We start from the raw sequence: 25,815 nt of genomic DNA on the forward strand, positions 1-25,815 counted from the left end.
ACTAGGTCAGTTGTGATGTTTCTAAGTCAGGAAGCAACTCGCTGGATGGAAGTCTGTGTGAGAATGGAAGCCTACATCAGTATCTCTTCACTCCCTGAGTGGGCTAAGGTATGGGATATCAATAAACTGTGTTAATGAATCTGCCTCATGATCCTATCCAGTTGGCCATTGTCCACGGGTCAAAAGATGCTGTTGGTACACTGGCTATTGTGCTTACCCGGCTTCACTGGAATTTGGTATTTTTTTCAAGATTCCAAGAGGCATATGAGGCAGCAAATGATTCTGTTGTACTCTGCTATTATCTTTGTTCTGTGGACCCAGGTTACACTCACCATTGGGCTGAGTCACTCAACAGCCTATATAATGCTTTTTCTAATCTTGGACGGCACTCGGAGGCGCTCCCATTCATTGCAGAAAGTACCAAACTCTACTCCCAACAGCCTAGTCAGCCATCTAATGACGGCCTATAGAGGGGGGGCCATATGGCCTTCAAATGGGCCTAAAAGGGGGTATTTACTAGTGGATGTCCTGGACATCCTGGTGAAGACTGATCCATTCACCAGGACATCCCCAGGACGTCCTAGGATGTCCTGGGATGATTCTATAATTCAATCAAATTCAATCAAATGCTTCTGTGATTCAATCAACTTTGTATTATTATTCAAAACATAATGCCGCAATTGAATCTGATTTCCCATGACAATCCTCAGGCTGCTCAACTGTCTGTGCACAATGCTGGCCACTGTCTAAAGGGGTGTCAACACTGTTTCCCACGTCCCCAACACACTTTATGCAGATGGATAGCCCCTTTGAATAGCTTCCAGAATAGATATTTTGAGACTGAATTGACCAATAAATCATCGAGAAAAACGCAAAATACTTTTTTGGACACGAGTCTTTTGGGTTAGTGTGGCTGTCCACCTCATGTCTGTGCACAGTGCTGGCCACTGTCCGGAGGGGTGTTCAGACTGTTTCCCACGGTGTCAGCCCCTTCAAATAGCTTCCAGAATATATTATTTGAGACTAAATTGACAAGCAAGTTATTGAGAAAAATGCAAAATACTTTTTTGGACACGAGTCTTTGGGATATCAGTGACCCGGGAATTTCGATGACTGTCAGTGAAATTTAGTGGCCCAAGCACTATCCCAAAGACTCACATCCAAAAAAGTATTTTGCATTTTTCTCAATAACTTGCTTGTCAATTTAGTCCCAAATTATATATTCTGGAAGCTATTTGAAGGGGCTATCCAACTACGCAAAGTGTGTTGACACCGTGGGAAACAGTTTGGACACCCCTCCGGACAGTGGCCAGCACTGTGCACAGATGTGAGGTGGACAGCCACACTAACCCAAAAGGCTCGCGTCCAAAAAAGTATTTTGCATTTTTCTCGATGATTTATTGGTCAATTCAGTCTCAAAATATATATTCTGGAAGCTATTCAAAGGGGCTATCCATCTGCGTAAAGTGCGTTGGGGCCGTGGGAAACAGTGTTGACACCCCATCAGACAGTGGCCAGCAGTGTGCACAGACATTGAGTTGGACAGCCACACTAACCCAAAGACTCGCGTCCAAAAAAGTATTTTGTGTTTTTCTCGATAATTTATTGGTCAATTCAGTCTCAAAATATATATTCTGGAAGCTATTCAAAGGGGCTATCTATCTGTGTAAAGTGTGTTGGGGCCGTGGGAAACAGTGCTGACACCTCTTCAGACAGTGACCAGCATTGTGCACAGACATTAAATACCATCAAAAGACTTGCGTCCAAAAAAGTATTTTGCGTTTTTCTCAATAATTTATTGGTCAATTCAGTCTCAAAATATATATTCTGGAAGCTATTCAAAGGGGCTATTCAACTATGTAAAGTGTGTTCAGACCGTGGGAAACAGTGTTGACATCCCTCTAGACAGTGGTCAGCATGTGCACAGACCATGGGATGGATGAGTATGGCATTCCGGGACACTTTTGCAACCATTGAATCAAACTGAATTAGGACATCTGAGGATGTTTGCAACAAATGAATGAAACTGAATGGCCAGGATGTCCTAGGACGTTTATAGTGAAAAAGGCCTTTTAGGCCCCATGCAAACATCCTGAGGTCCCCCCTATAAAGGCCCACATAGTGGTTGTCCAAGGTGACTCCCAACTAGTTGATGTTAACCCAGAATTATATACATCGGATTGGACCACGTCACTCAACAATCTACATAATGCTCTTTCCAATCTTGGACGGTACTCGGAGGCACTTCCATTCATTGAAGGAAGTGTCAAACTCCAGCGCCGGTTAGTTGCCATTCACCCAGGATCATATACCCCGAATTTGGCCATGTCACTCAACAATCTACATACTGCTCATTCCAATCTTGGACAGCACTCGGAGGCGCTTCCATTCATTGAAGAAAGTGTCAGACTCTACTGCCAGTTAGTTGCTGTTCACCCAGGATCATACACACTGGATTTGGCCATGTCACTCAACAATCTACATAATGCTCTTTCCAATCTTGGACGACACCCAGAGGCACTTCCATTCATAGAAGAAAGTGTCAAACTCTCCCGCCAGTTAGTTGCCATCCACCCAGGACTGCACACCCCATATTTGGCCAAGTCACTCAACAATCTACGTATTACTCTTTCCAATCTTGGACAGCACTCAGAGGCGCTCCCATTCATCGAAGAAAGTGTCAAACTCTACCGCCAGTTAGTTGCTGTTCATCCAGGATCACACACACCAGATTTGGCCATGTCACTCAACAGTTTATATAATGCTCTTTCGGATCTCGGACAGCACTCGGAGGCGCTTCCATTCATTGAAGAAAGCGTCAACCTCTACCGCCAGTTGGTTGCCATTCACCCAGAATCATACACACCGGATTTGGCCATGTCACTCAACAATCTACGTAATGCTCTTTCCCATCTCGGACGGCACTTGGAGGCACTTCCATTCATCGAAGAAAGCGTCAAACTCTGCCACCAGTTAGTTGCCGTTCACCCAGGATCATACACCCCGAATTTGGCCATGTCACTCAACAATCTACATAATGCTCTTTCCGATCTCGGACGGCACTCGGATGCGCTTCCATTCATTGAAGAAAGTGTCAAACTTCGGCGCCAGTTAGTTGCCATTCACCCAGGATCATACACACCGGATTTGGCCATGTCACTCAACAATCTACATAATGCTCTTTCCCATCTCGAACGGCACTCGGAGGCGCTTCCATTCATCGAAGAAAGCGTCAAACTCTGCCATCAGTTAGTTGCTGTTCACCCAGGATCATACACACCGGATTTGGCCATGTCACTAAACAATCTATATTTAACTCTTTCGGATCTCGGGCGGCACTCGGAGGCGCTCCCATTCATTGAAGAATGTGTCAAAATCCGGCGCCAGCTGGTCGGTGTTAACCCAGGAGCATACACCACAAAGTTGGTCGATTCACTCGAGAATCTACATGATGCTCTTTCCAATCTCGGCCGTCATTCCGAGGCACAAATGGTTCACATTTGTGCATGTTCTCCCCATCATTGTATTTCCTATGTTCCTACTGCACACGACAGGAAAGGCTGAATTGGGTCTTCAGCTCGAGAACACCGACCAATCTAACCTCAATTTTCGACCGACAAGTTCACTGGCCACGCTACACCCATAACAGATCACAGTCGCATCTTACAATTTTAATATCAAGGGTATTCATTCCCCCCCCCCCCCCCATTTCCCCTCCCATCGTTCATGGTGATGTAGTGGTCCATGCGTGTTTCTGCATACCACCATAAGCGATGATGTTGAGGTTTGGATGGATGATGAGTGGTGGTGACTTGGGGAAAAACGCAAGAAACCTGATATATACTATTATCCCGCCAAGAAGTACATGTGTCTGTCGAATCGTCGCCATTGCGTTCGAATGGAGCTTCAAGTCCGAAGTGGGTTCATTGTGGTGACATCAATGTGAGTGTGTCGGATTCGACTTGGCAAACTCGGCGCATTCCCCACAGCCCCTTCAAACCACCTACGTATCACCACCAGCTACAATATATCAATCCCCTCCTTCAAAGACCCACCTGTTCCTGTTTCTTCCCAATCGCTCCTCTTCCCATCCTTAGGAGTGTTGAAATAACCACCTCAGCCTATCAGGGCGTATGGTGTAATGGCTGTGCATGCTGAGTTCGCGATCCAGAAGACTGGAGTTCGATTCCCAGTATGTCCAACTTTTAGGTTTCCCTAAAAAGACCACGTGCAAATTCCAACAAGGAGAGCTAGGGAGTCTATCACTTTCCCCTGGTCCGATCCTTCCATCGAAGCAATCATTGATGAACGAATCGTCCCTCCACCCCCTTTGCCCTCTGGTTCTCCTTCATCATGCCGTCGTCAACGCTGCATTGCAATTCGTTAGGTCTTTCGTCTACGGCCAAAGTAGGTGGTGGCGGCGGGTTTGGTAGCAGCTAGGAATGAGAAAAGGAGCAGGGAATTTTTACTTTATGGATAATTCGGCGGATGCGGGCAAGGAATCATGTGCCTGATTCGACCGATGTGTTGACGGCAAGGGCTAAGACGACGAGATGATAGGAGGCGACGTTTAGTATGGTCCCCCTTGGCATTGCGTGTTTTGCCTAATGATTTTCTTCCCTTCCTCGTGTCCTTCGCCACTTCAGCATATTCAACGTAGAAGGACAATGCCCTATACTTCCACTCTTGGCCCTTCCTTACTTCTCAGCACTCTCTCGTCTCCTACGACCTAACTCACGCACACACAAGTCCCCCTTCTTTACACTCGCCGTCACGCATTCTCAACTCTTACTCTGAATAGCACGCCGGTTGCGTGGTGGATACGTGCAGGCGTACACTCTACATACTCATATTTGGATCCAATTGGGTGCCCGTGCCAATGCGCGTAAGTACCGGCACAAATAAAGGAACAAACATTCAAAATACAAAACATTCTCGGGGGGAGACATCGGCAGTCTAGTAATACTAAAATCCGAGTTGTTTTTATTATTCATTCTAGAATGTGAAATTGGCTGTCACAATTACGCTAAAAACCTAAACAGTTTCGAGAACGCGTTAACGCATCTCGGATATTTTTCTCAGGACTTCAGTTTACTGTACATGTGCAGTCGCTCCCATCTTACTATATGTAATATTCACCTGAACCATGACAGTTGGGTCGGTCGCTTCCGTTCCCTTGATTCCCTGGCGTGGGCATTTTGCGCCTGGGCCAATCCGTCAAGTCACTGGTCTTTCTAGTCCAATCGCTTATTTTGCGAGTACTGTCCCTAGTTGCGAGGTGGGGAGGAATGGACTTTTGTTCGGGGAGTAAGTTAACTGTTATAGTATGACGTCAGAGTGCGTATAGTCGGAGTGTTTGAGCTATGGGACTTCGTGTTTATGAAGCTATATTGGATCTACACAGTGGGAAGTAACCCCGGCAGATGGTGTAGGGTTGCCCCAGTACCAGCCCTGCTAGGTAGCCCCATTACCATTTGACGGGGCCAACCATCAGATTTCGAGTGCCGGGACCTCCTATCAGATATGCATAGTCTGACGGGGCCATCCTGATGGGGTGCCCCAGAAATACTGACAGGGTGCCCTGGAAGTTATTGATAGGTAACCCCACCTGTTTTAATAGTAAATCATAATATATTCATTTGGTATATAGTAATACACGCATACACTGGCGCTTGTCATTGCGAGTGTCGGAGAAAATAATACCCCAAGGCTATACTGAGGGTGCAGAGAAAACCTCGCGCTAAACCTCGCGCTTGAACACACCTTTGCAGGGATAACCCCTCGGGGTCTGTGGGGCCGGCGTAGGTCCCAAGAGCAAGTCGGTTTCGAAGATAGGATGACAATAATCAGTGGGGTAAATATGGCAGGTAGATCGCAAAGCAAATGATGAGGTGAATGGTGAGGTGAACGGTGGGGAACACATAGTTTGCTCATCCGTGAAACCCGACCCGCGGGGTTCCAGCACTCTTTGTACCTCACCAACGGGAGTTCGCCTTTTAGCCGTGGAGGAAGCTATTGTCTTCCAATTCCGGTCACTTTTGGGGAGTTTGATTGTTTCCTGGAGTAGAAAGTTAAGAGCGTAGTAGTAGGCACACTTTGTGGTTAGGCACCAGTGCAGGCTCTGCAACAGCGCATTGGGCAATGCCATGATAACACATCTGGTCTGCATCCTTCCATGTCGGTTGGCCCAAAATCTTGGCATCAATGAGTGAAGAACACGTCAAAACACGTGGGAACGCGTCCAATTGTACTATTGGAATGGAAGCGTGCACGGTGCAACAGAGCATGGGCCCACAGTGTCGGACTCAAGAATTAAAGAGACGAAATAGCAGACACAGATATGGCTCCCACCAAAGGGTGCAATGCAGGCTTGATTGCCAAGATCGGATGAGCTGATTGCGCAAGATCGCTCAACCTGGATTGGCAATAGTAAGCATTGAAGCACGTATTAGGATGCAGAAAACAGAGGGCCAGCCAAGAAAAACATGTTGGAGGAAGCGCCCTCAGTGCATGTATTTACACATGTTTATATTATGATATACAATCTAAGAGTTTACCGCTATGATGTCCAACCGCCGTTGACCTGGTATTTTCTACAGGTTATGAGCCCAGGCGGCTCGCCTGGACACCCGAGGTATTAAGGAAATCCGCCTAACTCTCGCGGTACAAGCCCTGGTTTTGTGGCTGTTGGTGAAAGTCCTCGAGTTTGAGGCAAGAATTTGCGATAAGTCCCGCTGGGCACGCGCTTATTGAGAAAGTCCTCGGGTTTGAGGCAGGGATTTTGTGATAAGTCCTGCTGGGCACACATTAATCAAGAAAGTCCTCAGGCTTGAGGCAGGAACCTGCGATAAGTCCCGCTGGGCCCGCGTCGATTTTGGAAAGTCCTATTTATTAGGCACCGGTAATCTTAAAGCCCATGGGACATGGCACTTTATCGCTGTAAGCCCTTAGACAGGCATGCAATGTTTACCTCACATTTCCCTCTCACCCCCTCCTTGCCACGTCATCACCTCTCTTTAATCTTTCTCACGCCTCATCGCACCACTGTTATTCAGAGGGTGAAAATTTTACACTCCTTCCTCATTCAATCATCATGCCGGCCACCACCCCATTCGACAAACTAAGTGACGACAATTATACAGCCTGGTCCCAGTACATGAAGGCTGACTTAGTCCGGAAGAAACTCTGGGGCTATGTTTCTGGAGATATACCCCGACCACTTGGAAGTGCGCATCACAGGACTGTTCAGGCCTGGCAAGAAAAGCACGATATTGCCGCAGCTGAGATTCTACTCAATGTCTCCCCGAAATATATCGGTCATTGTGATGACACTGATGCACCTGGAACCTGGAACAAACTCAGAACCATATTCCGCACAGAGGGCAGTAGTTCTATTGCTGCACTCCGTTATCAATTCAATTCTATGCGCTACAACGGGACCACAATGCGAGAATGGATTACCAAAGTTGAAGATGCCGCGCGTCATCTTGAAGATGTCAAGTCCCCCATGATCCCAATTGACATCATCAACATCCTAATTCGCAATCTCCCAGAATCATACTCCCCCCTAATCGTCGTCGTTGATACTCTGTTGGATGACCCCCTCCGACCCGTGGACTCTACAACCATTCAAGATGTCATCAGGCGACTTCTAAATGAGGAAATTCGCCTCGCTAACACTACACACGATGGAGAACCCTGGGCTGCCAAAGTTGCCAAGGAAAGTAGGAACACAGACAGGTGTTATAACTGCGGGCAACCAGGACATATCAAATTCGAATGCAAACTTAGCCCATATGAAGTTCAGACACGCCGCAAGCGCAGGAACAAGTTCAAGAACATAAATGTGGATGAAGCAAAAATGGCAGAGCAAGATGGGCCTGATTATGAATCTCATGCCATTTATTAATTACATGCTCCTTCGTTCGAGAGGGTGTGTTGGAGGAAGCGCCCTCAGTGCATGTATTTACACATGTTTATATTATGATATACAATCTAAGAGTTTACCGCTATGTTGTCCAACCGCCGTTGACCTGGTATTTTCTACAAAACATGGCTGCGCATATTACGGATATCCAGCATTGATTGGATGAGTGTGGGGGGAACACAGAGATAAGAGAGATGACAGGTGAGACGAAGTTCCAAAGTAAATGGCAACTCCCGAACCGACAAGGATGAGGAAAGGAACCCAAAACCGACATTAGCGCCCCGCGCTTCCACTCTTCCCAATGGTCTCCTTGCTCCCAACAATCACATGCCTACGGTAGCACTCGACTGAGCAGCATTTCGAAGAAAATGATAAGTATTTTAATGTGATGGTAAAACCCAGTACAATCTGACGGGGAACTTCCCACACCTGGACGGACTTGAAAAGGGAGGACATGGAACTCAGCGATGATGAGAATGAGGGATTGGAATCCTCTAAGTTAATGTGCGAAATTGTCTTTTGGTATCAATATGCAAGTCAGAATCCAGATGCTAGGTAGCCCCGGTACTACACACGACTGAGCATTTCCAAAAAGCTGATAGGGAGTCCCGGCATTTTCGATTAGGTGATGGTACAACCCAGTACAATCTGATGGGGGGACTTCCCACAGTGTCTAGCGGTGCAGACCGTGTAGGTCCGAGGCAAAAAGTGGCTCACAACATGTCCACCGTAACCGAGCTGATCGTTCGTCTCAGCGCCGCATATGTGCACTATCGTCATGTCACGCCTGCTGCGCAGGCTATCCCACTCTGGGGTTATTGAGGTTGTTTAATTTGTAATCTCGTCATCCATAGTTGAGACAGGCTAGCTCGAAAGTGGCTTGATCACCTCGCGCACAATTTGAATTCCAGAAAAAGAGAATCCCCCCCCAGCCCGAATCGCATCGAAGCCATACCAAGAACAAATACGCGATGCTTACATTTCTTTCTCGAATCCTTTATATTTACAACAAAGTACAGAGTGTCGGATGCAACGATGATGATGGTACTCAGCATTGGGCACCGTGGCGGCGACTTTGGACTAGCGGAGCAATGCGCGTATGGACACCCTCCTACTCTTGCTAGATAACTACCACTAGTAGTTACTATCGTACGCCTCGTGAGCTTGCTCTCTATATTTGAACGTGCGTCAGTACAAGTCCGCCGATTAATTACCTCCGAAGTAATAAACAACAACAATGATTTTTTTTTTTTTGGTTATGAAACGTGAAGGACAGACAGCCTGAGGATGTGATACAAGGATGGGCGGGTGGATAGCGGCGAGAAGAGTAACAAGTTGGGCAACAAGCGAAGGGAAGAAATGGAGAACGTACTTGGCGTGACGCTTGGCCTTTTCCCTATCGATGAAATCAAGTCCTCTCGTCTCAACCTCGCGATCGACGAAGGCACCAGCAGCGGCCGCACTAGATTGAAGAGGGGGGGATGGGGATCGAATGTTAGTATGATTGTTTCTTTGGGGGGACAAACGATAGCTAAAGATCGGCGCCCGATCCGTTCCCCCCGAAGCCCCTCAACGACAAAACGACGGTCGTGAAGAGGGAAAAGGAACAGATTTTCAAAAGAAACTCACATGAACTCCTTGGCCTTGGCATGACTATCAAACTCTCCGTTCGCCTCTTTATGCTTCTCATAAGCCTTAGCAGCTTCAAACGCAGCCGCTCCAGCGATCAGTTCGTGGGACACACTGGCTTGGTGATGTTCCTGGAGGTTTCCATACTGATCGTAGTATTCACGTTGTTCGGAATCGTGGCTGAAGAAACCCATGATTGTTTAAAACTTTTGGTGTTTGGTTAGGTTGGTTGGTGGTGTTGGTAAGGTTTAGTGAGGGAGCGGGGGGGCGATCATCGATGGGATGTCTAGGTTTATATACCCAAAGGGGGGGTAATATGTTATCCAAGTTATCACTCACTACGCAATTCCGTTATCAATAAACGTCATTACGCTATATATATAGTCCATACAAGTACTACATGCATGAGAGTGTGATAGCAAGATGCTGTGTTATGTACTCACGTCCTCAAACGAGAAAGCCAGATGACCTGTCTCTATGAGGGTGCGACGTCATCACACATACCTAAAATGTAAAGGTGGTTTCCAGGCTAAGAATAGCATCGACTTGATTGTCTGCAGTAAAACACCCTCAGCCTCAATCTCATCCCTACAATCAAGTTTCTTTCATCTTGGGCCGCAATAACTTCATTTTCATGCCAACTTGCGCAATCTCAATTTCGTGTTAAAAAAGAAAGTTATGACACATGGATTCTCACGGAACGGCAGCCTCCTTGCCGTTAATGGATTTGATATTCCTCGCAATCGTTCTTCGTCCCGCACACTCCTCCTGCCCCTTCTAGTTCCAAAAATCGCATACATAGTACCTTGCATGTACGTAAACGGAAAAACTAAAAGTAGTGGCTTTTCTCCATCATGTTTGGGACAAATTCGAAATATGCTGATATGTAGATATGGATCGAACCATCTGATCGTCTGCGTGCCATGGAGCTAGGGTTAGACTTGGCAGTAGTTCTACTAAGTACTACTAGTGCAGATCGTGTAGACTCGGGGCAAGGAAGATGGTTGCGCGCCCGGCCGGCCGGGGGACTTCTACTCCGTTATCACCGTGTTATGCCTCCTTGCGCCATTCTGGGGTATTGGTAGTTTGTCTCTCGGTTGTACGCAGTGCATGTAGGTTGGGTGTCTCGTGGCTTTCAGGATCGCCGTCCCTCCCACTGTTGGGATTCAAGCCAAAAGCATGAACCTCCCACTGAGTCGAATCGTCCCAAGTCCCGGTTATATACACAGTTTGTTTTTTTATTCCTTACAATTTCTTTTTCGAATCCATATATTTACAATGAAAAATCCACAGGGTGTGTGTTGCGAGACGCAAACGATTGATGGCTCGATCCCGGTATATATTGGCGTACCGGCCCCCCCGCGGACGACTGTGGCGCAACAATAGGCGTGTGGGGGGGGGGAGGAATTCGTCTACCGTCGCAAAAGTTCCTACTCGAACTTCTCACTGTACGCAGCATTGGCTTGCTCTCTATAATCGAACATATGTTAGTAACGAGTCCACGATAATGATGAATAACAGATATTGATTTTTTTTTTTGATCACGGGTTGGGAAGGGTTAGGGTTGGAACAGGTGGACGGGTGGACAGCGGCGAGAGGGAGCACACACAGTTGGGACAACCAAGTGACAAGAAAACAAGAAAACGAGAACGTACTTAGCGTGGTGCTTGGCCTTTTGCTTATCGATGAAATCCAGTCCTTTCGTCTCAACCTCACGATCGACGAAGGCACCAATCGCGCCCGCACTGATTGAAGGAAAAGAAGGCAGATCGAATGTCAGTAATGATTGTTTCTCTTTCGGAAACAAACGATAGATGAAAGATCGGCACCCCGATCCTTCCCTAGGGACCGCCCCCTTCCGTCCCCCCTTTCTCAACGCGACAACTAACTAGTGGCACACACGACAACTCGAAAAAAGAAGAAGACCCTCAACGTCCAACTCACATAAACGCCTTTGCCTTGGCATGATCGTCAAACTCTCCATTCTTCGCTTTATGGTCGCTGTAGGCTTTAGAAGCTTGATAGGCAGCTGCACCAGCGATCAGTTCGTGCGAAAACTTTGCTTTGTGTTCTACAGGGTTGAGGTCGTTGTACTCATTGTGAGCCTGAGCTTGGTCGGAGTCGTGGTGGAAGAAAGGCATTGGTTTGGTCTAGTTGGTTTGAACTTGGTGTGCTTGCTAGTTGGTAGGTTGTGCTGGGAGGTTGGAAACGAGCCCATCATGTCTTAGTTTATATACCCCAGAAGGAAGAGTGATATGTTATTCAAGTTACCATATCACAGGTGCAATTTCTGTTACTAGAGGCGGCGCTGCATGTGGTTGCTGTGCATGCGGAAGCCAAGCCAAGCACAGGACCTTGAACGTGCGTATGGCGTGCTATAGTGCATACACACGCGAATTCGTTCTTCATTCATGCTGTGTAACGATAACGCATGGGCTATGCTATGTCTCAAAAGGAGTAAGGCAGATGACCCCAGCCTGAGGCGATGGCGATGGCCGAGCCTTCGATGTTATCAATCTGTTGATTCTGGGAATATGCATATATACATATGAAAATGATGAAATTTCCTAAAATAGCAAGGAGTTGGACTGCCGTCGCTCATTACATATGGATCAATAATATTCCAATTTCGCTTATGTATTGAAATCTTTGTTTGAGGAACAGAGCTTCCATCCAACCCCCTATTCGGCGCCGCTAAGATGAAATCTCAGTCACTTGCTGACTTCCTCAACTCAACAGTACCGTATCTTTTCATCCGATGGTTGAATAGGAGTGTGGCCCCCCTGACAAGTATATGCGCGTGCCGCTAAATCAGGTGGCCGGCGCATCCATTCCCTTGAATCGAGCACATCAGCGCCACACCAATGCTACTAGTATGGTTGTTACTAATCTCTACCAGCATCGCATCCACAACAGCACTCTTACTGATATCGATCATGCCGTCAAGTCTAGATCGATCTCTCAGTACTTGATCGCCTCAAATTCGAAGGATCATGTCGGGGAGTGCAGATCGGAGGGTTTACTAGCTATTCCCATACTCGCTCGATACGAAATGATTCCTAGCATGCCAATACGTACATGCGGACACGTCGCTAGGAAGAGATCGCCTTCGCCGAGGGTCTACCTTTTGATGAAAGCATTTAGGGCCCCAAGTGAAGTTTCCCAAAGTACGTCTCGTTCCTCACGCCTCTTCTCGCCATCACCTAGCTTCCATCTCCCACCCCAACGCGTCGTTCCTCTCATTCGACGTAGCACCCTTGAAGGTGCATCCGAAGCAGGGGACAAGCGGATAAAATCCCAGTGTTTTATTCATTTTTGGTTTCAGCGTCGTAAACCTAACTCCCTGATCACCTCATTCCGGTTGTCTCTCTCGTGAAGAACACAGATAGCTGGAAGGCACTCCAGATTTGTTTCGGTTGGTTTGATGTTGCGATCCCTTCTGTTCCTGTGCCTACCGAAAAGCAATATACATACGTGGCATTTTGTACGTTCTCCAGTGATTTGATGTGATGGAGTGAGCGGGGAAGTGCGACCGGTTCTTCTGAACTCACTTGGGTGGCGGTTTATCGCTTTTGCCCCATTCCTCTATTCCTCCGCTTCGGCGCATCGAAAACTCTCTCACAGTAGGTGGATGGCTGCCTGTCTCAGGAAGAGAGCAAAAGATCCTTGATCTATCCTGCCGGGGGCAGTTGAGATATGCGGCAAACCAGAGCCTGCATCGGCTGCGTTCGATTCATGAGATTCGTGTGTCATGGATCCAATTTGTAACTCAGACCTCCTTTGGGAGTGAGGTCAATGTCCAGGGTTACGCGGACGCAATCCTGAGGACGAACGATGCCCTGATGCCGACCTCAAGTACACCATGCGCTTTTGTGTACACATATTGAGTCCAGACAAAATTTATACTAATTTCATAGATATAGATAGAGCTGAGGTTCTAGAGGAGTTGTGCGCAAGGCCATTCTGAATGCAACAAGCATGGGTCCTAATAAATGAAGACAAACGGGTGCAAACAACAAAAAAAAAGGACCTTGGAAAACAAACCTACGTAAATGAAAGAAGGATTAATGGAGTCGCGAGCAAATATAAGCGCACAACACAACGCATATTTTTCATACCAAGGCAAGAGGGGCGCAGGCGATTCTTTGAATGTGGCACAGTCCCCACGCTTTTCCGCTTCGCCTTATAAATAAATCCAGGGAATGAGCGTGGCGTATGTTAGATGCAGATTGCAAGGTAAAGAGCGCAAAACGATAATGGTGATGAGTTACAAAAGCACAGCGGCGACAACAGGGTATCCGACCGACGGAGCCAAGACGGAGCAGTCTACGATTTAGGTGACGCAAACAGGGACAAGACCTTCTCAGCGCCGACCTTCATCTTCTTACTGAAAGTTTTCTGAGGTGTACCCTTCCCATCTAAAGTTCTTGATCCCCTGAGAATACCATCTTCAGATCCACTGGCGATATCAAGTCTGGCTAAGGCAGGCAGAGTGCCCGAACTTTTATCATCGACGGAAGTCCTCGAGGATCCCAACCTTCCGGCTGATTCTCGGGACAACGGAAATGATTTAAGAGAGGACTCCTTGAGGTCTGTCACAGAGTGCTTTGGGCCGCGGGGGGTCGTTAGAGGCCCAACGGGCATAGGAGCTGCCCCCTTGTTTGACCTAGATGAAGACAGCACCTTGCGCACGGATGATTCGTCTGGAGTTGGAGATGGGCCAATTGGCGGTTTGACACGAAGGGATTTAGCGGTGCTCTTCCGAAGGCTAAAACCAGGTACTCTCCCTCGTTTCTCGAGTTCAGGCGGCGTAGGAGAGGCTGCGATTGTGATTGAACTACGTTCATCCTTGCTTCGCGGTGACGCGTCAGTTTCTTCGTCGGCGATGCCTTCGTCGAAACGTGAGACACCAGACTTCTCACGTCTCTTCTTTCTCCGGCCCTTGAATGGTGCAAATCCAGACGAAGTAACTGTGGCAAGGGGTTCAAACCTGACGCTGGGTGCAGGCGAGTGGTCATATATAAGATCTGCGGCGGCTGAGACGAGTTCTGCAAGTAAGCCATCTGGTTCGTGTGGCACCTCCAACTCAACTGGAGGCGCATATTGAACAACAGCCGGAGTGGGCGGATTAGGCTGAGCGGAAGCCATGATAGAGACATCGGAAGCGTCGCCGGAAGGAATTTCCGGTGTGGTATCAATCTCTGGAAGAGCACGAGTTTCTTCGACGTCGCCGTCTGCTTCGCCTTCTTCAACATACACCTTGTGTCCATCAAGGATAACAGACTGTGGGCTGTTGTAAGAGTATCCATAAAAAATGTCTACGGTCTCCTCGTTTGCGTCCTGCTGTGAAGCGGTGCTAAATTTCTGATTCGGACTGGAGAGAGATCCGAAAGGAGTTTGCACAGCGAATGAAGTATCCGAATCCAGCGGTCCATCTTCAGAACTCTCTCGCTCAAAATCAGGTTCTGGACCGTCACTCAGAGTGGGGCTCATGTCAAGGAAGGCATCATCGAAGTTCTGGGTGTCACTGGCGTTGGACGAGTCAATAGGGGGGATATATGGTGCTAAACACAAATGTGTTAGACACGGAAATGAAGCCAAGTGGGGCACACACGGATATAGCGTTTGTAATATACGTGCGACCAATCACTATCACAGAGAGAAACATAAGACGATCACAACCTATTATTGAGACTGAAGTTCACACACACATCATGGAGAAGTAGGGATGTCTCTTTAATCTTGGCTCACGAATGCGTAATGTCGGACTCCGTTGAAGAAGCTATCGCAACTTTGCGGTTAGATGGAATCGGCAGGGTGTCAAGGCATGCTCACACCGCGGATAAGACTCTTTGTATCTTGATCAAAGGCCTTATCTCCTGGGAACTGCAATTCGTCCTGAAGGACACGAACATACATATCTGGGTGGTTGTCTGCCCAAAATGGAGTCTGATACCGAGGGATCAATCAATGCCGTTACATCGCTAACCGAAGTAGAACAGCGGCTCACCACACCACTAAGCATTTCGTAGAGCATGGTACCAAATGCCCACCAGTCAACTTCGTAACTATATTGCAGACCCTGGATAACCTCCGGAGCAAGATACTCTGGAGTGCCGCAGAAGGTATCAGTGAAATCCTTGTTCGACAAATCCTCACTTCGCCCGCTGTTTGGACTTTGGTCAGGCGCCATCCATCTGGGCAAGACGGCTCTATCCATGGCTGTCGAGGATCCCGATAGGTTGGGATATGGCAAAGGGAATTGCTTCGACAGACCGAAGTCAGTGAGGACGATGTGTCTATCGAAACCGATGAGAACATTTTTTGGTTTCAAGTTGCGATACACGACACCGGCGGCGTGCAAACCCTCCACCCCTTCCACCTGGTGTGATCATAACATTAGAAGCAGTGATGAAAGGGGGCGCATTGGACTCACAATCTCCGCGGCATAGAAGCGAGCCCGATCGCGGCCCAGTCGACCCCAGCGAGCAAGCTGGGTGCCCAAATCTCCACCTGGGTGGAAATCCTGGTGAGTCGATGAGAAATTAGCACCATTTGGAACAGTCAGGGGAGTAGGTCATATGTACCATGACGAGGAAAAGATTTTGCTTGTTGTGGAAACTCCACCATAATTTGACGACGAATGGGTTTTGGCTTTCATCAGTCATCCGTTTCAGTACAGCCTGTTCAGTCAGTGTATGTCCAAGCTCTCGATGAGCAAGCACATCTCGTTTCTTGATGGCTTTCAGGGCATACAAGGAACCAGATGCCTTATGTTTGACTAGAAGGACCTGGAGCTCCTGTTCAGAAGGGGAAAGTTTCCAGAGTGGTGTCATGAAGTCATACCTTCCCTGCGGAACTGATTCCCAGCATATGCACCAACTCGAAATCGTTGACTGTGATCTCCCTGGAGGCGTGCTTCTTGTGCAGCTTGATAGGTGTAACGATGCCGGTGTCGGTGGGATGTTCTACATCGGTATCGAAAGCAGCCTCAGCCTCAGTGTCCTGCCCATTCACCTGCTTTGGCCGAGAAGGTTTCCATGATCGACTGGAATGTGTGCCCTCTCGCACGGCACCACCATTATTGGCCTCAGCAGAGAGCGGCTCCACCGAAGCAAAGCGAATACTTCTTGCGTGCCTCGAGGGCTGAGAAGGGTGTGCCTCTTGCGAAGGAGGGGAGGCTAGGGTTCGGAAAGCTGGAATTGGTGATGATCCTGCCTCGGCGGGAATAGGATCCAGGGATTCCGGAGTAACGAAAGTGGCATCGACACCAATGGTACCAGGCTGTTTAGTTGTTTCTCCTGCCTGCACCGTCTCTAGGGATTTGGCCGAGACATCTTCCAGCAACAGGCCGGGCAACGGCCCCAGCCCAAGGACACCATCTTGAGCTTCAGGGGAGATGGCGACGGACGCTACTCCTTCGGTGTTGAAGAGTTCGGGCGTCGTCTTCGGCAACGGCTGAACCTCTTTCTGTTTTTCACCAGAAATCCCATTTTGAAAGTCAGGAGAAACGGAAACAGGTGCCACTTGCCCATCAGCCTTAGTGGCCGCCTTCTTGAATGACGTTGCGAATTTCGGATCCGTACGATCTCCGCTCAGTGCGGAGAACGAATCCACCGAGCCGTCGGTGAGCCCCGCTGGCGGCGGCAGCGTTATTTTAACGTCAGGCATCTCGAAGCTTGAAGATGAGCCTGGCTCAGCACAGGTATCCACGAGCGATCGAAAGACTTCCCCCATCGTCGGCCGCGCATCAGGAGAAACTGCACAGCAACTAGATAGTGTTTTCTCCAGTAGAGAAGATTTATTCCAGTCCCAAGGCGATCGACCGGATTTTAACGCATCGAATAGTTCGGCATCCTTCTTAAGCGAAGGGAAGGGGCTTTCATCAAAAAGTATCTGCTTAAGTTGTCAAGTGCAAGGAAGTCATGTTCGCGAACCATAACGGCTCACCATGGTACAAGTGCAGGCGAAGGAGTAAACATCACCGAATGTTGTCTTGATATCACTATCAAAGACTTCCGGGGCGCAATAGCGCGAGGTAAATGCAGGTCCCGATGATGTATACCCTGTCGTCAATCCGTCCGCGATCCAAGATAGCCCGAAGTCACACAACTTGGCGCGCTCCGCCTCGCTGATTAATATGTTGAGCTATATGTTTTCAATCACTTTTAAATCAGCTTCCTAGACAGTTCACGTTGACCCACAGGTTTGAGATCGCCGTGGATTACAACAGGGTCGTGGTCATGAAGGTAGGTCAGACCACGAGCGACATCAAGAAGCTATTCCATGGTGTGCATCCTTTCAGTTCAAAAGGCCAGTGTTGTCACTAATACCACTCACCAGGGGCAGCCGATCGCAGGATGGTTTACGACGCAGGTATTGAACAAGGTTGCCATTTGAACACCATTCGGACACCAATGCCGCTTCAAGTACTGCACCGCGAACCTCAATCGCAAAACCGATAAATTTCACGATATTTCCATGGTCTAAGTCCTTCCATGCCTTCATCTCTCTCTTCAGGTGCTTGTGCAATACATGGGTCTCCGATGCTGTTAATCCAGCTGAAAAAGTTCCTCACCTTCATGGTTTTTCTTACTTCCTCTATGATAGATGGCATGTCACTGATAGGTGGTTTGAGGACTTTGTAGCAGACCTCCATAGAAGAAATGAATTGAAAGGTCGACATGTCAGTCCAAGAGAACATACATTCACAGGATCCGGAGAGCCATATTGGACCCATTTTGCACAGTAGACCTCGGAATAGCCGCCTCGTGCAACCAGGGCCTTGGTACCAAACTGGTGACTAAGATTCTGAACATCTCGGATTTCGGATAAAGCTTCCATCACGGCTGACGAAGCAGGATCCATGGCGCGATTGACTAAGACAGGACAATGACTGCGCCCCAGGATGTACAGATGCACCAGGGTGGATCGAGAGGAGGCTCTTTACAAACAGCTACTGCTGCTGAACCCAACTTTTTGAAAGGAAAGCGCTTGATTATTGCTGCAGACAAAGTTGTAACCGATATCTCCTTTGGACACCTTGCATGCCCAAATACGAACACATTGGCCGCCTATATGTGTCGGATTCAAACATGAACACGTTTTCTCCATATTGACCCATCCACGGGAAAATGCCAGAGGCAAACCCAAAAGGCAACAGTATGCGCGCGCACACCGGAAGTACTGCTGATATTTTTCTGCTTGTGCCTTCGCTTTAGTGGCTCCAAATGTATGCCGTGGGTCCAGAGTCGGACCCTGGTTTGTGTAATCAACCGGGGATTTCCCACGTTTCCCAGAAAGATCCAAGATTATCTCAGACGCCTCTGCACTAACAGGCGATTCGGTGCCGCTAGATGAAATCCAACCTCCAATCTGCATTCCCAACTCGAAGTGCGCATGTTCCTGTCACGGACCCACAGTTGAGCAGTGCCTCTGACATATGGTAAGTACAATTCATGGCATGCTGCTAAATCAAGCATGCCCTTGCATTAGACGGGGATCGAACATCAACATGGTGCCAGTGCTATCCCCTAGACACTGTAAGAAACCACCTCTGCCTAATGCAGGCATTTAGTGTAATGGTAACACACTCTTGGTACCTATGCAGTGCTCTGCAGTTTGACTCCCGGAATGTCCATATTTTATGCATTAAGGTTCCTGAGACCACGTGTACAAATTCCAACATGGTGGACATTCTACGGAAGTCACCGAGCACACCCAAATCCGGTTGCTGCCACGTGAGATGGGCATGTGAGGTCAAGCATTAAATTAGCCAGCCTGACAAAGTTTCAGGGGGTGTAGCTCAGAGCACTAAGGACCCAAATCCGGCTGCTTCAGACCACATGATGTGGACATGTAGGAGATTAGCAGCAAGTCTGGCCTGAATATGAATTCAGGGGGTGACGGCTCATGGGCTGTTGGAAGCCCAGTGGTTAGGGTCACATGTGGATCATGGGCTCAATCCAATGTGAAGGGGGTGTGTAAGAAACCACCTCCACCTAATTGTCAGGGACAGCTCCGAAAGCGGCAAGGTCCCGGCGTGCAGGACTCGGTGGGACGAGTAGCGGCTGTGCATAGCAGCGATCTCGTCGCGGGGTGAGCGTCCCCGACCACTTAGTCTGAAGTGGGAATGTGAGAAGAAGGCTACTTCTTTGGTTCCCACTCCAGCTGTTATTATATACATGCAGGATCGGTCATGTGGGGTGCGCCATGTCACCCTCGCACACAGCCACAGCTCTCCGGGTGCCTCCACGGGAGATCCCGAGAGGGCCCACTGTGGGTGCGGGGCGAGTGTGGTGGCGGTGGTGGCGATATACTGAGAAGTCGTCATCTGTTATATGGACGACATCTTGATCTTCACGTCCACCCTAGAGGAACACCGGAAGGTCATGCAGGAAGTGCTGGGAACACTGTGGAAGAGGAAACTCTTCCTCAAACCAGAGAAGTGCAAGTTCGAGCGACGCTGCATCGAGTACCTCGGACTTGTCATCTCCGAAGGCAACGTGGCCATGGACCCGGTGAAAATCCAAGGAGTCCTCGACTGGCCGACGCTGACGAAGGTGAAAGAAGTGCAGTCCTTCTTAGGCTTTGTAAACTTCTATCGCCGCTTCATCAAAGACTTCTCTGAGACAGCGCGCCCACTCCATGTGCTAACCTGCAAAGCGAAGGTCTGGGAATGGGGGGAGAGCGAAGAAAACACCTTCAACACTCTTAAGAAAGCCATCACCTCCGCCCCTGTCCTCGCCTTCCCCGCTGACAGTGAGGAACAGTGAGATACAGGAGGGGAAATGGGCATGCGCACCGGTGATACATTGAGCAGCGGGAAAGGTGGTCCATGTGAGAAAGAAAGAAAGAAAGAAAGGAAGAAAGGGGGAAAGGAGAAAGGAAGAGGGAGAAGCGGGGGAGCGGAGCGAGGGTCGGGCGGGGCATGCCCTGACACTAATGCAGGCATTTAGTGTAATAGTGGGGGTCGGCAATCCATGTTGAAGCGTGCCACCCCCACATGACACACTTTTCCCCATGAAACCTGGCGAGTCCTTTGATCATCTAACAAAGTGCTCAAACTCTCTCCAATCTCTTAATTATTGTTATTAATGCCAATATATGGTCTCTAGTAATCTAAATGGCCAGTTATTTTGAAAATTACTCTGTGGGATTGTGCTGATCAGCTGTCATCATCTTGCTATCTCCTGCATCCTCCATTTCTCGCCCTCTCCTGCGCTCAATTGCTAGCACCAGCTCTCTAACCTTGTCATCCTGATTTGGAATGCGACATCAGCAAAATATTGTTATCCTCCTGAGGACTCCGGAGTATGGAGAGCACTGGGAGAACCAGGAGGAGATTGGCCGGTCCAGGAAAGGCTCATTAGCTCCGGAGTGGTCGATGCATGTAATCTCCTCCTGGAGTACCCTATGTGGGTGATCTTCTCCTGGAGCATGAGTTTATTCCTGGGAGTACATGGGAAATGGTGGCAATGTTAGGACTCCCGAAGTCAATGTCCTCCTGCAAGTATTCCTGGAGTCAATGTCTTCCCAGGTGTATTCCGGGAGTTAATGTCTTCCCTGGAGTGCTGGGGAGTAGCCATACCCTCAGGAGCATATAGCCCATACATTAGCTTCGGAAAAATGGATAATGGAATGTTTATTGTGGCTACTATAACATGTTTGTCACAACTAAACGAGGTACTATTCTCCATCGCGAAGGGCATAGTCCGCTGCATCATCATCATCCATTCCACAGGGACCGAGGTGACAAACCCGCCTAGACATGCTATGGAATTCATCGGAATTAATTAGATTATTGTTAGAGCATACCTCAATTCATCCTTAATATCTTTCTCCAACTTTGTCCAAAGCAGTGGGTGTTCATGTTTCCATGCTGTAACAATACTCAACTGCTTTGCATATTTTGGTCCATAGACTTCGGCCTTAAATTGAGTTTTCTTTTTGGCACTTCCATCTTTGCGGTCGTCAAGAGCACAGATAATCTGTATATAAAAGAGATATTAGTGACATCATCAGGATGGACCAAGTGAATAACAAACAGCGGTAATGGCAAATGCAATAAAACTTGGTTGAATTGTATCAAACTTTTCGATGAACTCAAGACTGGGTGGAGCTTTTCCCCTGAGGTTGCAACCTGTGAAGAATGTGCTCATGACAGACACAATACCAGGGTGTGCAAAGGTACCCTGACGAGGAACCTAATTGGGGAAAAATGAGAAGATGTGTGCTGTCATATCCATCCCCGGCCATCGACTTCCGGTCTCTCCGATCCCTCCGTTCTAACTCCGCTCCCCCCTCACCAACCTCGGAGCCCCCGTATTCCGCAAACCTCTCGGTACCCCTTGATGGTCACCACCCCCTCATTTCAATTTATTACCTACGCCTCCCTAAGTACGGAGCCCCGAAGACTTCCGGACAGCTCCGACGTCCGCTAGCGCACCCCCGCCTCCGCTGGGTGATACACTCGCCTGCCCTGCAGAGCCCACCTTCGGGCCTATCCCTCCTTTCTGTTTCTGGGTTAACGCCTGCCTTTCCGCTAACCCCGTGAACCGACTCGTCGGTAATATTCAGTCGGCTAATGCTTAAACCCCGTTAGCTCCACTCCATTTGGCTCCGCCAATTGCGGACCCGTCCCCGCTGTAACCATATATATATCCCACTTGTACATAGGTTACGCCCCAGTAGAAAAATCAACTAGAGTTACCCCCCTAGGTTCTAAGTGCCAGTCAGTAAGTTAGGGCACGGACGTGTCACTAGGCACAGCGCTCTTGGCAGAAGTCGCTGAGGCCAAAGCCCTCCGTCACGGAGACATCCCTTCGTCTCGACCCTGGTCTCTGACATGTGCGCATTACCGAAGGGACTTACCACAGCAGGGTTCTTGAAGCGAAAATTTCCTTCCTTTAGAAGGTACTTGACTCGCTCTTGAACATCTGCCGATGAGTTGTCACCAGGTGGCACAGAATAAAGATTAGTCAGAACTTTCTCTGCCTGTTCCTTGAAGCGGCCTCGGAATCTTGATATGCTTCCAACAAGCTATCGTACCTTAGTTACTGCGAACAATCTTGACTGTCACACTCACTGCTGTCAGCATTTGTTGAGAAATCTCGAATTGCGATTCAGGCTTCTGCCCAAAGGCACGAGAGAAGGCTTCCCTGGCCAAGACAAGGTGTTGTTCGCGACTGGCAAAAGGGTCCTTCAGTAGAAGATAATAAAAGTGTTGATGGGCAAGGTCCAAAGTATCCATCATAGGAGTGGTCATCGTGACCTTGAGTTGGGCACGAAGGGCTTTCTTCGCGGGCTTTTGAGCCGGGGCTGAATGGACTGAATGTGTACTTGAAGACGATGCAGAGAGTGGTGGCTGGGCAGTGCAGGCTCCAGTGACCTGGGAACCCACAGTAGGGGCTTCAGAGGTGGCACGTGAAGGGGAAGGAGAGAGAGGGTGGGTTTGTGCTTCAGGGGATTGGGGGCATGAGGCAGCATGAATGTGCACTGAGTGGTGCATGCCTAATCACATGTTAATACCGTCCACAAACATCATAGAATAAGTTATATACCGTCATTGCTGGTGGAAGTTGATAAACCTCGCTCCTGCCAGATGTTTGCATCAACAAGCCGAGATGACCTTCTTGGGAAATGACACCTACATCAGCCAAAATAGCATCAAGCTTCAAAAGTTAGCAGTTGATGTGGTAAGATGCGCAAATTCCTTACTCGTGGTACATTTGGAGTTAGATCTATGTCTCTCACAGCTTGGCCATGCCAACGATTGCGTGTCTTATGTCTAACCATAGGGGTGTTCATCAAATGACCTCTGTGGATGTGCTCATCCTGGCACCATTATGTAGCTGTGTTGTCATACAAGTCAGGTATTATCACATACCGGTAGTCCTATTTCAGTAATGTCCAGATTGACTGACTTGGGAGCACTCATGATGTCACAGGTCATGGCAACAAGGGCTTGGTTGTCTCCAGCATGTTCTGCAGCGGACTCGGCAACTGAGGAATTATCCTCATCATGTAAATCTTGTTTGCCGAAGTCCTCCTGACGAGGAGAATCTACAGTTGATCCTGAATAGCAAGCATAATTTTCAATGAAGCTACGGCATTGTTGGTTTAATCTCACCTGGCATTGCAATGATCCTCGACACAGACTTGCGCTGGGCTTGACATTGGCGCTATTTCATCATAATTAGACCCACGATGCTGGTTGGGCATCCTGGAGGAACATACCCATGGAATTTCGGAGGCATCAGACAAGTTATCGGTATCCACTGGCAGACCAACAGCCATTAATGAGTGTTGCTCCAAGCAATGCTTTCACGACATGAAATACCTTCTACTTCACTGTCCTTTCCTGCTGCGAGAGACTTCTTGTGTTATGACCATCAGTATAGATGTGAGGTTTGAATTCCTATGCGGTACACACATTGTATCGGTTACCGTCGCTGTCATCGGGAGCTTCACCTAAAGTGGCAACAGGCAGTATTGTCAGGGCACTGGGTATTGTTACTGCTCCTTTTTCGTACCTTTGTCTTTTCTACACTTGTCTAGAGCCCTTGTTACATGCGTTTCATTAGCGAAATCTAAAATGTTGTGTGCATGAAAGTTTTGAAGCGTTGCATCATATCGTGCAAAATTTGACAGACCTTGCTTGTTCCTCAGCAGAGCACCGGACCTCTTTTGTTTCTTTCGTGCTGGTCCTGTTAATTCAACTGAGTCAACAAATGCGAATGTGAGAGAAATTTCGTCCCCAAGTTACCCGACTCAATGAGTCCATCATCGGATGCTGTTCGCTTCTCTAAATCTATATCAGCAGGATGCGTGTCAACTGAGTGGTAAAGTTTTGACTCCATACTCACCTCCATCAGCTTGAGTGTCATTGGCTTTCCGAGGAATCTTAGCCCTCTTTTTTTTCGACGCTGCCTTGGCCAAAAGCATCTTCATAGTTGGTAATTCTTTTCTGGATGAACGCCGGAGTTCAGTGCCAACACCAGGATTGCTGTTACTGCTGGGTTGAGTCCCTGAGCGCTGTTGTCGTGCCATGAGAGAGAAAGAAGTTAAGAAACTGGAAAATACCACGGACACGTCACAACTATTCGATCACGTGCTGCCCATTTGCTCACGTTGTTAATGTTCAGTTCGCGAGACTAATCACGGGACAGCGCTTACTCAACCGCGAACAATTCTGCCCACTGCTATCTATCACTCGTCCTGCTGCCCTCGCCTTGCTCATGCCAATCTCAAATGTCTTGAACATCTCACTGTGGCACCATCGGCTCAATGCCGCTTCGCCTTGGTCTCACCTGTCTCAGCCACATGGAAGACTATCTTGCAATGTTTCCCATCCTCATCGCGGACCAACAGCCCACTTGGGTTCAGACTGTAAGCTGAACATCCTAGCGCAGACGTGCAGAGCAGGACAGCCTCAACTGTAGTATGATCTTAAACCTAATGCAATAACAGGAACATCAGCACGCTTAAAAGGGTCTCTGACCTATGCCTCCTGTTCCCCCTGCCATTGCCAGCCCGTTCTTCCTCAGTGAGTAAGCACGCTTCAGCCCTGGGTCTGAAACTGCCACCATCGCCTCTAACACGCTCCCTTCCCTACTCCCAGAACTTATCGCCTTTTGACACACTCCCCATTCTCCCCCTGCTACAATATGTACTCAATGTATTCTTAATTTGTGCTTAACGGGTTGCGCATCGCGAGCTCAAATCAATTCATAGGCTGTCCCTTGGCCGTTTCCACTACACCTCACTTTCCATAATTAGACGATTTTAGCGAATCCGGAGAATTAGGATACGACCTTGGTATTTAGAGAAAGGTCTGAATATTAGAAATTTATTGAGGGATAGAACATCAAAATCTGTGAAGAATTGAGCGAGATATAGCAATTTTAATTTTACCAAGTGGTAACGGAGTGGGGATTTTGACCCAACATCTCAAGCCCTCAAATAAAATTTGGAAAAATAGATTTATTGTTCAGGACACTCTCAGAGACCCAGAAAACTATCAAATGACATTAACAATGTGAGAAATCGAACACAAATGCAAGAAAATGATGAAAATCATAGGAAGTTAAATCCACTGACTATCAAGTCATCCAAAAAATTAGGAAAAATTTAAGAATAGAGCGATGGATTTTGAGACACACCATTTTAAATGATTTTTTTCCCTTTTGTTCTAAAAAGAACCATTGCATTCATTTTTCATTTTCCGCTGAAGAACATAAACAATGTAGGAGAAATAA

General features: G+C 48.1%; 7 protein-coding genes and 1 non-coding gene across 8 annotated transcripts; 3 read left to right on the forward strand and 5 right to left on the reverse strand.

The window, feature by feature from the left end:
- Nucleotides 1-2,214: 2,214 nt before the first annotated feature.
- Nucleotides 2,215-3,564, forward strand: EI90DRAFT_2927942 (uncharacterized protein; the record flags this gene model as incomplete). Its single annotated transcript, XM_039054951.1, has 1 exon — nucleotides 2,215-3,564. A coding segment is annotated over one exon (1,350 nt), but the record flags the coding sequence as incomplete, so codon positions are not given.
- A 563-nt stretch (nucleotides 3,565-4,127) lies between these two features.
- Nucleotides 4,128-4,201, forward strand: EI90DRAFT_t174. Its single transcript has one exon. It is a non-coding gene; the product is annotated as a tRNA-Ala (tRNA).
- A 4,860-nt stretch (nucleotides 4,202-9,061) lies between these two features.
- EI90DRAFT_3018058 (putative phosphoglycerate mutase family protein) lies at nucleotides 9,062-9,750 on the reverse strand (the record flags this gene model as incomplete). The annotated part of the gene is made up of 3 exons (XM_039057180.1): nucleotides 9,062-9,098; nucleotides 9,300-9,389; nucleotides 9,557-9,750. The coding sequence occupies 3 exons, from the start codon at nucleotides 9,748-9,750 to the stop codon at nucleotides 9,062-9,064; spliced, it is 321 nt and encodes a 106-aa protein (XP_038913612.1).
- A 931-nt stretch (nucleotides 9,751-10,681) lies between these two features.
- EI90DRAFT_2998458 (uncharacterized protein) lies at nucleotides 10,682-11,697 on the reverse strand (the record flags this gene model as incomplete). The annotated part of the gene is made up of 2 exons (XM_039056262.1): nucleotides 10,682-11,301; nucleotides 11,501-11,697. 2 exons carry the CDS (start codon nucleotides 11,695-11,697, stop codon nucleotides 11,115-11,117), a joined length of 384 nt encoding a protein of 127 aa, XP_038913613.1. The 3' UTR covers nucleotides 10,682-11,114.
- A 519-nt stretch (nucleotides 11,698-12,216) lies between these two features.
- On the forward strand, nucleotides 12,217-13,037 carry EI90DRAFT_3067186 (uncharacterized protein). Its single transcript, XM_039061008.1, has 2 exons — nucleotides 12,217-12,330; nucleotides 12,372-13,037. The coding sequence occupies exons 1-2, from the start codon at nucleotides 12,256-12,258 to the stop codon at nucleotides 12,930-12,932; spliced, it is 636 nt and encodes a 211-aa protein (XP_038913614.1). The 5' UTR covers nucleotides 12,217-12,255; the 3' UTR covers nucleotides 12,933-13,037.
- A 1,934-nt stretch (nucleotides 13,038-14,971) lies between these two features.
- EI90DRAFT_2928108 (kinase-like domain-containing protein) lies at nucleotides 14,972-16,224 on the reverse strand (the record flags this gene model as incomplete). Its single annotated transcript, XM_039054955.1, has 7 exons — nucleotides 14,972-15,120; nucleotides 15,171-15,205; nucleotides 15,268-15,338; nucleotides 15,392-15,505; nucleotides 15,567-15,938; nucleotides 15,993-16,082; nucleotides 16,144-16,224. Coding segments are annotated over 7 exons (912 nt in total), but the record flags the coding sequence as incomplete, so codon positions are not given.
- A 1,255-nt stretch (nucleotides 16,225-17,479) lies between these two features.
- Nucleotides 17,480-18,064, reverse strand: EI90DRAFT_2927856 (kinase-like domain-containing protein; the record flags this gene model as incomplete). The annotated part of the gene is made up of 3 exons (XM_039054948.1): nucleotides 17,480-17,704; nucleotides 17,761-17,835; nucleotides 17,897-18,064. The coding sequence occupies 3 exons, from the start codon at nucleotides 18,062-18,064 to the stop codon at nucleotides 17,480-17,482; spliced, it is 468 nt and encodes a 155-aa protein (XP_038913616.1).
- A 2,783-nt stretch (nucleotides 18,065-20,847) lies between these two features.
- Nucleotides 20,848-24,607, reverse strand: EI90DRAFT_3126857 (uncharacterized protein; the record flags this gene model as incomplete). Its single annotated transcript, XM_039063955.1, has 16 exons — nucleotides 20,848-21,007; nucleotides 21,374-21,546; nucleotides 21,604-21,762; nucleotides 22,430-22,597; nucleotides 22,644-23,068; nucleotides 23,119-23,152; nucleotides 23,209-23,229; nucleotides 23,276-23,392; nucleotides 23,445-23,632; nucleotides 23,688-23,739; nucleotides 23,795-23,835; nucleotides 23,898-23,934; nucleotides 23,991-24,028; nucleotides 24,091-24,264; nucleotides 24,324-24,368; nucleotides 24,424-24,607. 16 exons carry the CDS (start codon nucleotides 24,605-24,607, stop codon nucleotides 20,848-20,850), a joined length of 2,016 nt encoding a protein of 671 aa, XP_038913617.1.
- Nucleotides 24,608-25,815: the final 1,208 nt, after the last annotated feature.

Source organism: Cantharellus anzutake (assembly GCF_015039405.1).
Source record: "Cantharellus anzutake strain C23 chromosome Unknown EI90scaffold_40, whole genome shotgun sequence".
NCBI classification, from domain to species: Eukaryota; Fungi; Basidiomycota; class Agaricomycetes; order Cantharellales; family Hydnaceae; genus Cantharellus; species Cantharellus anzutake.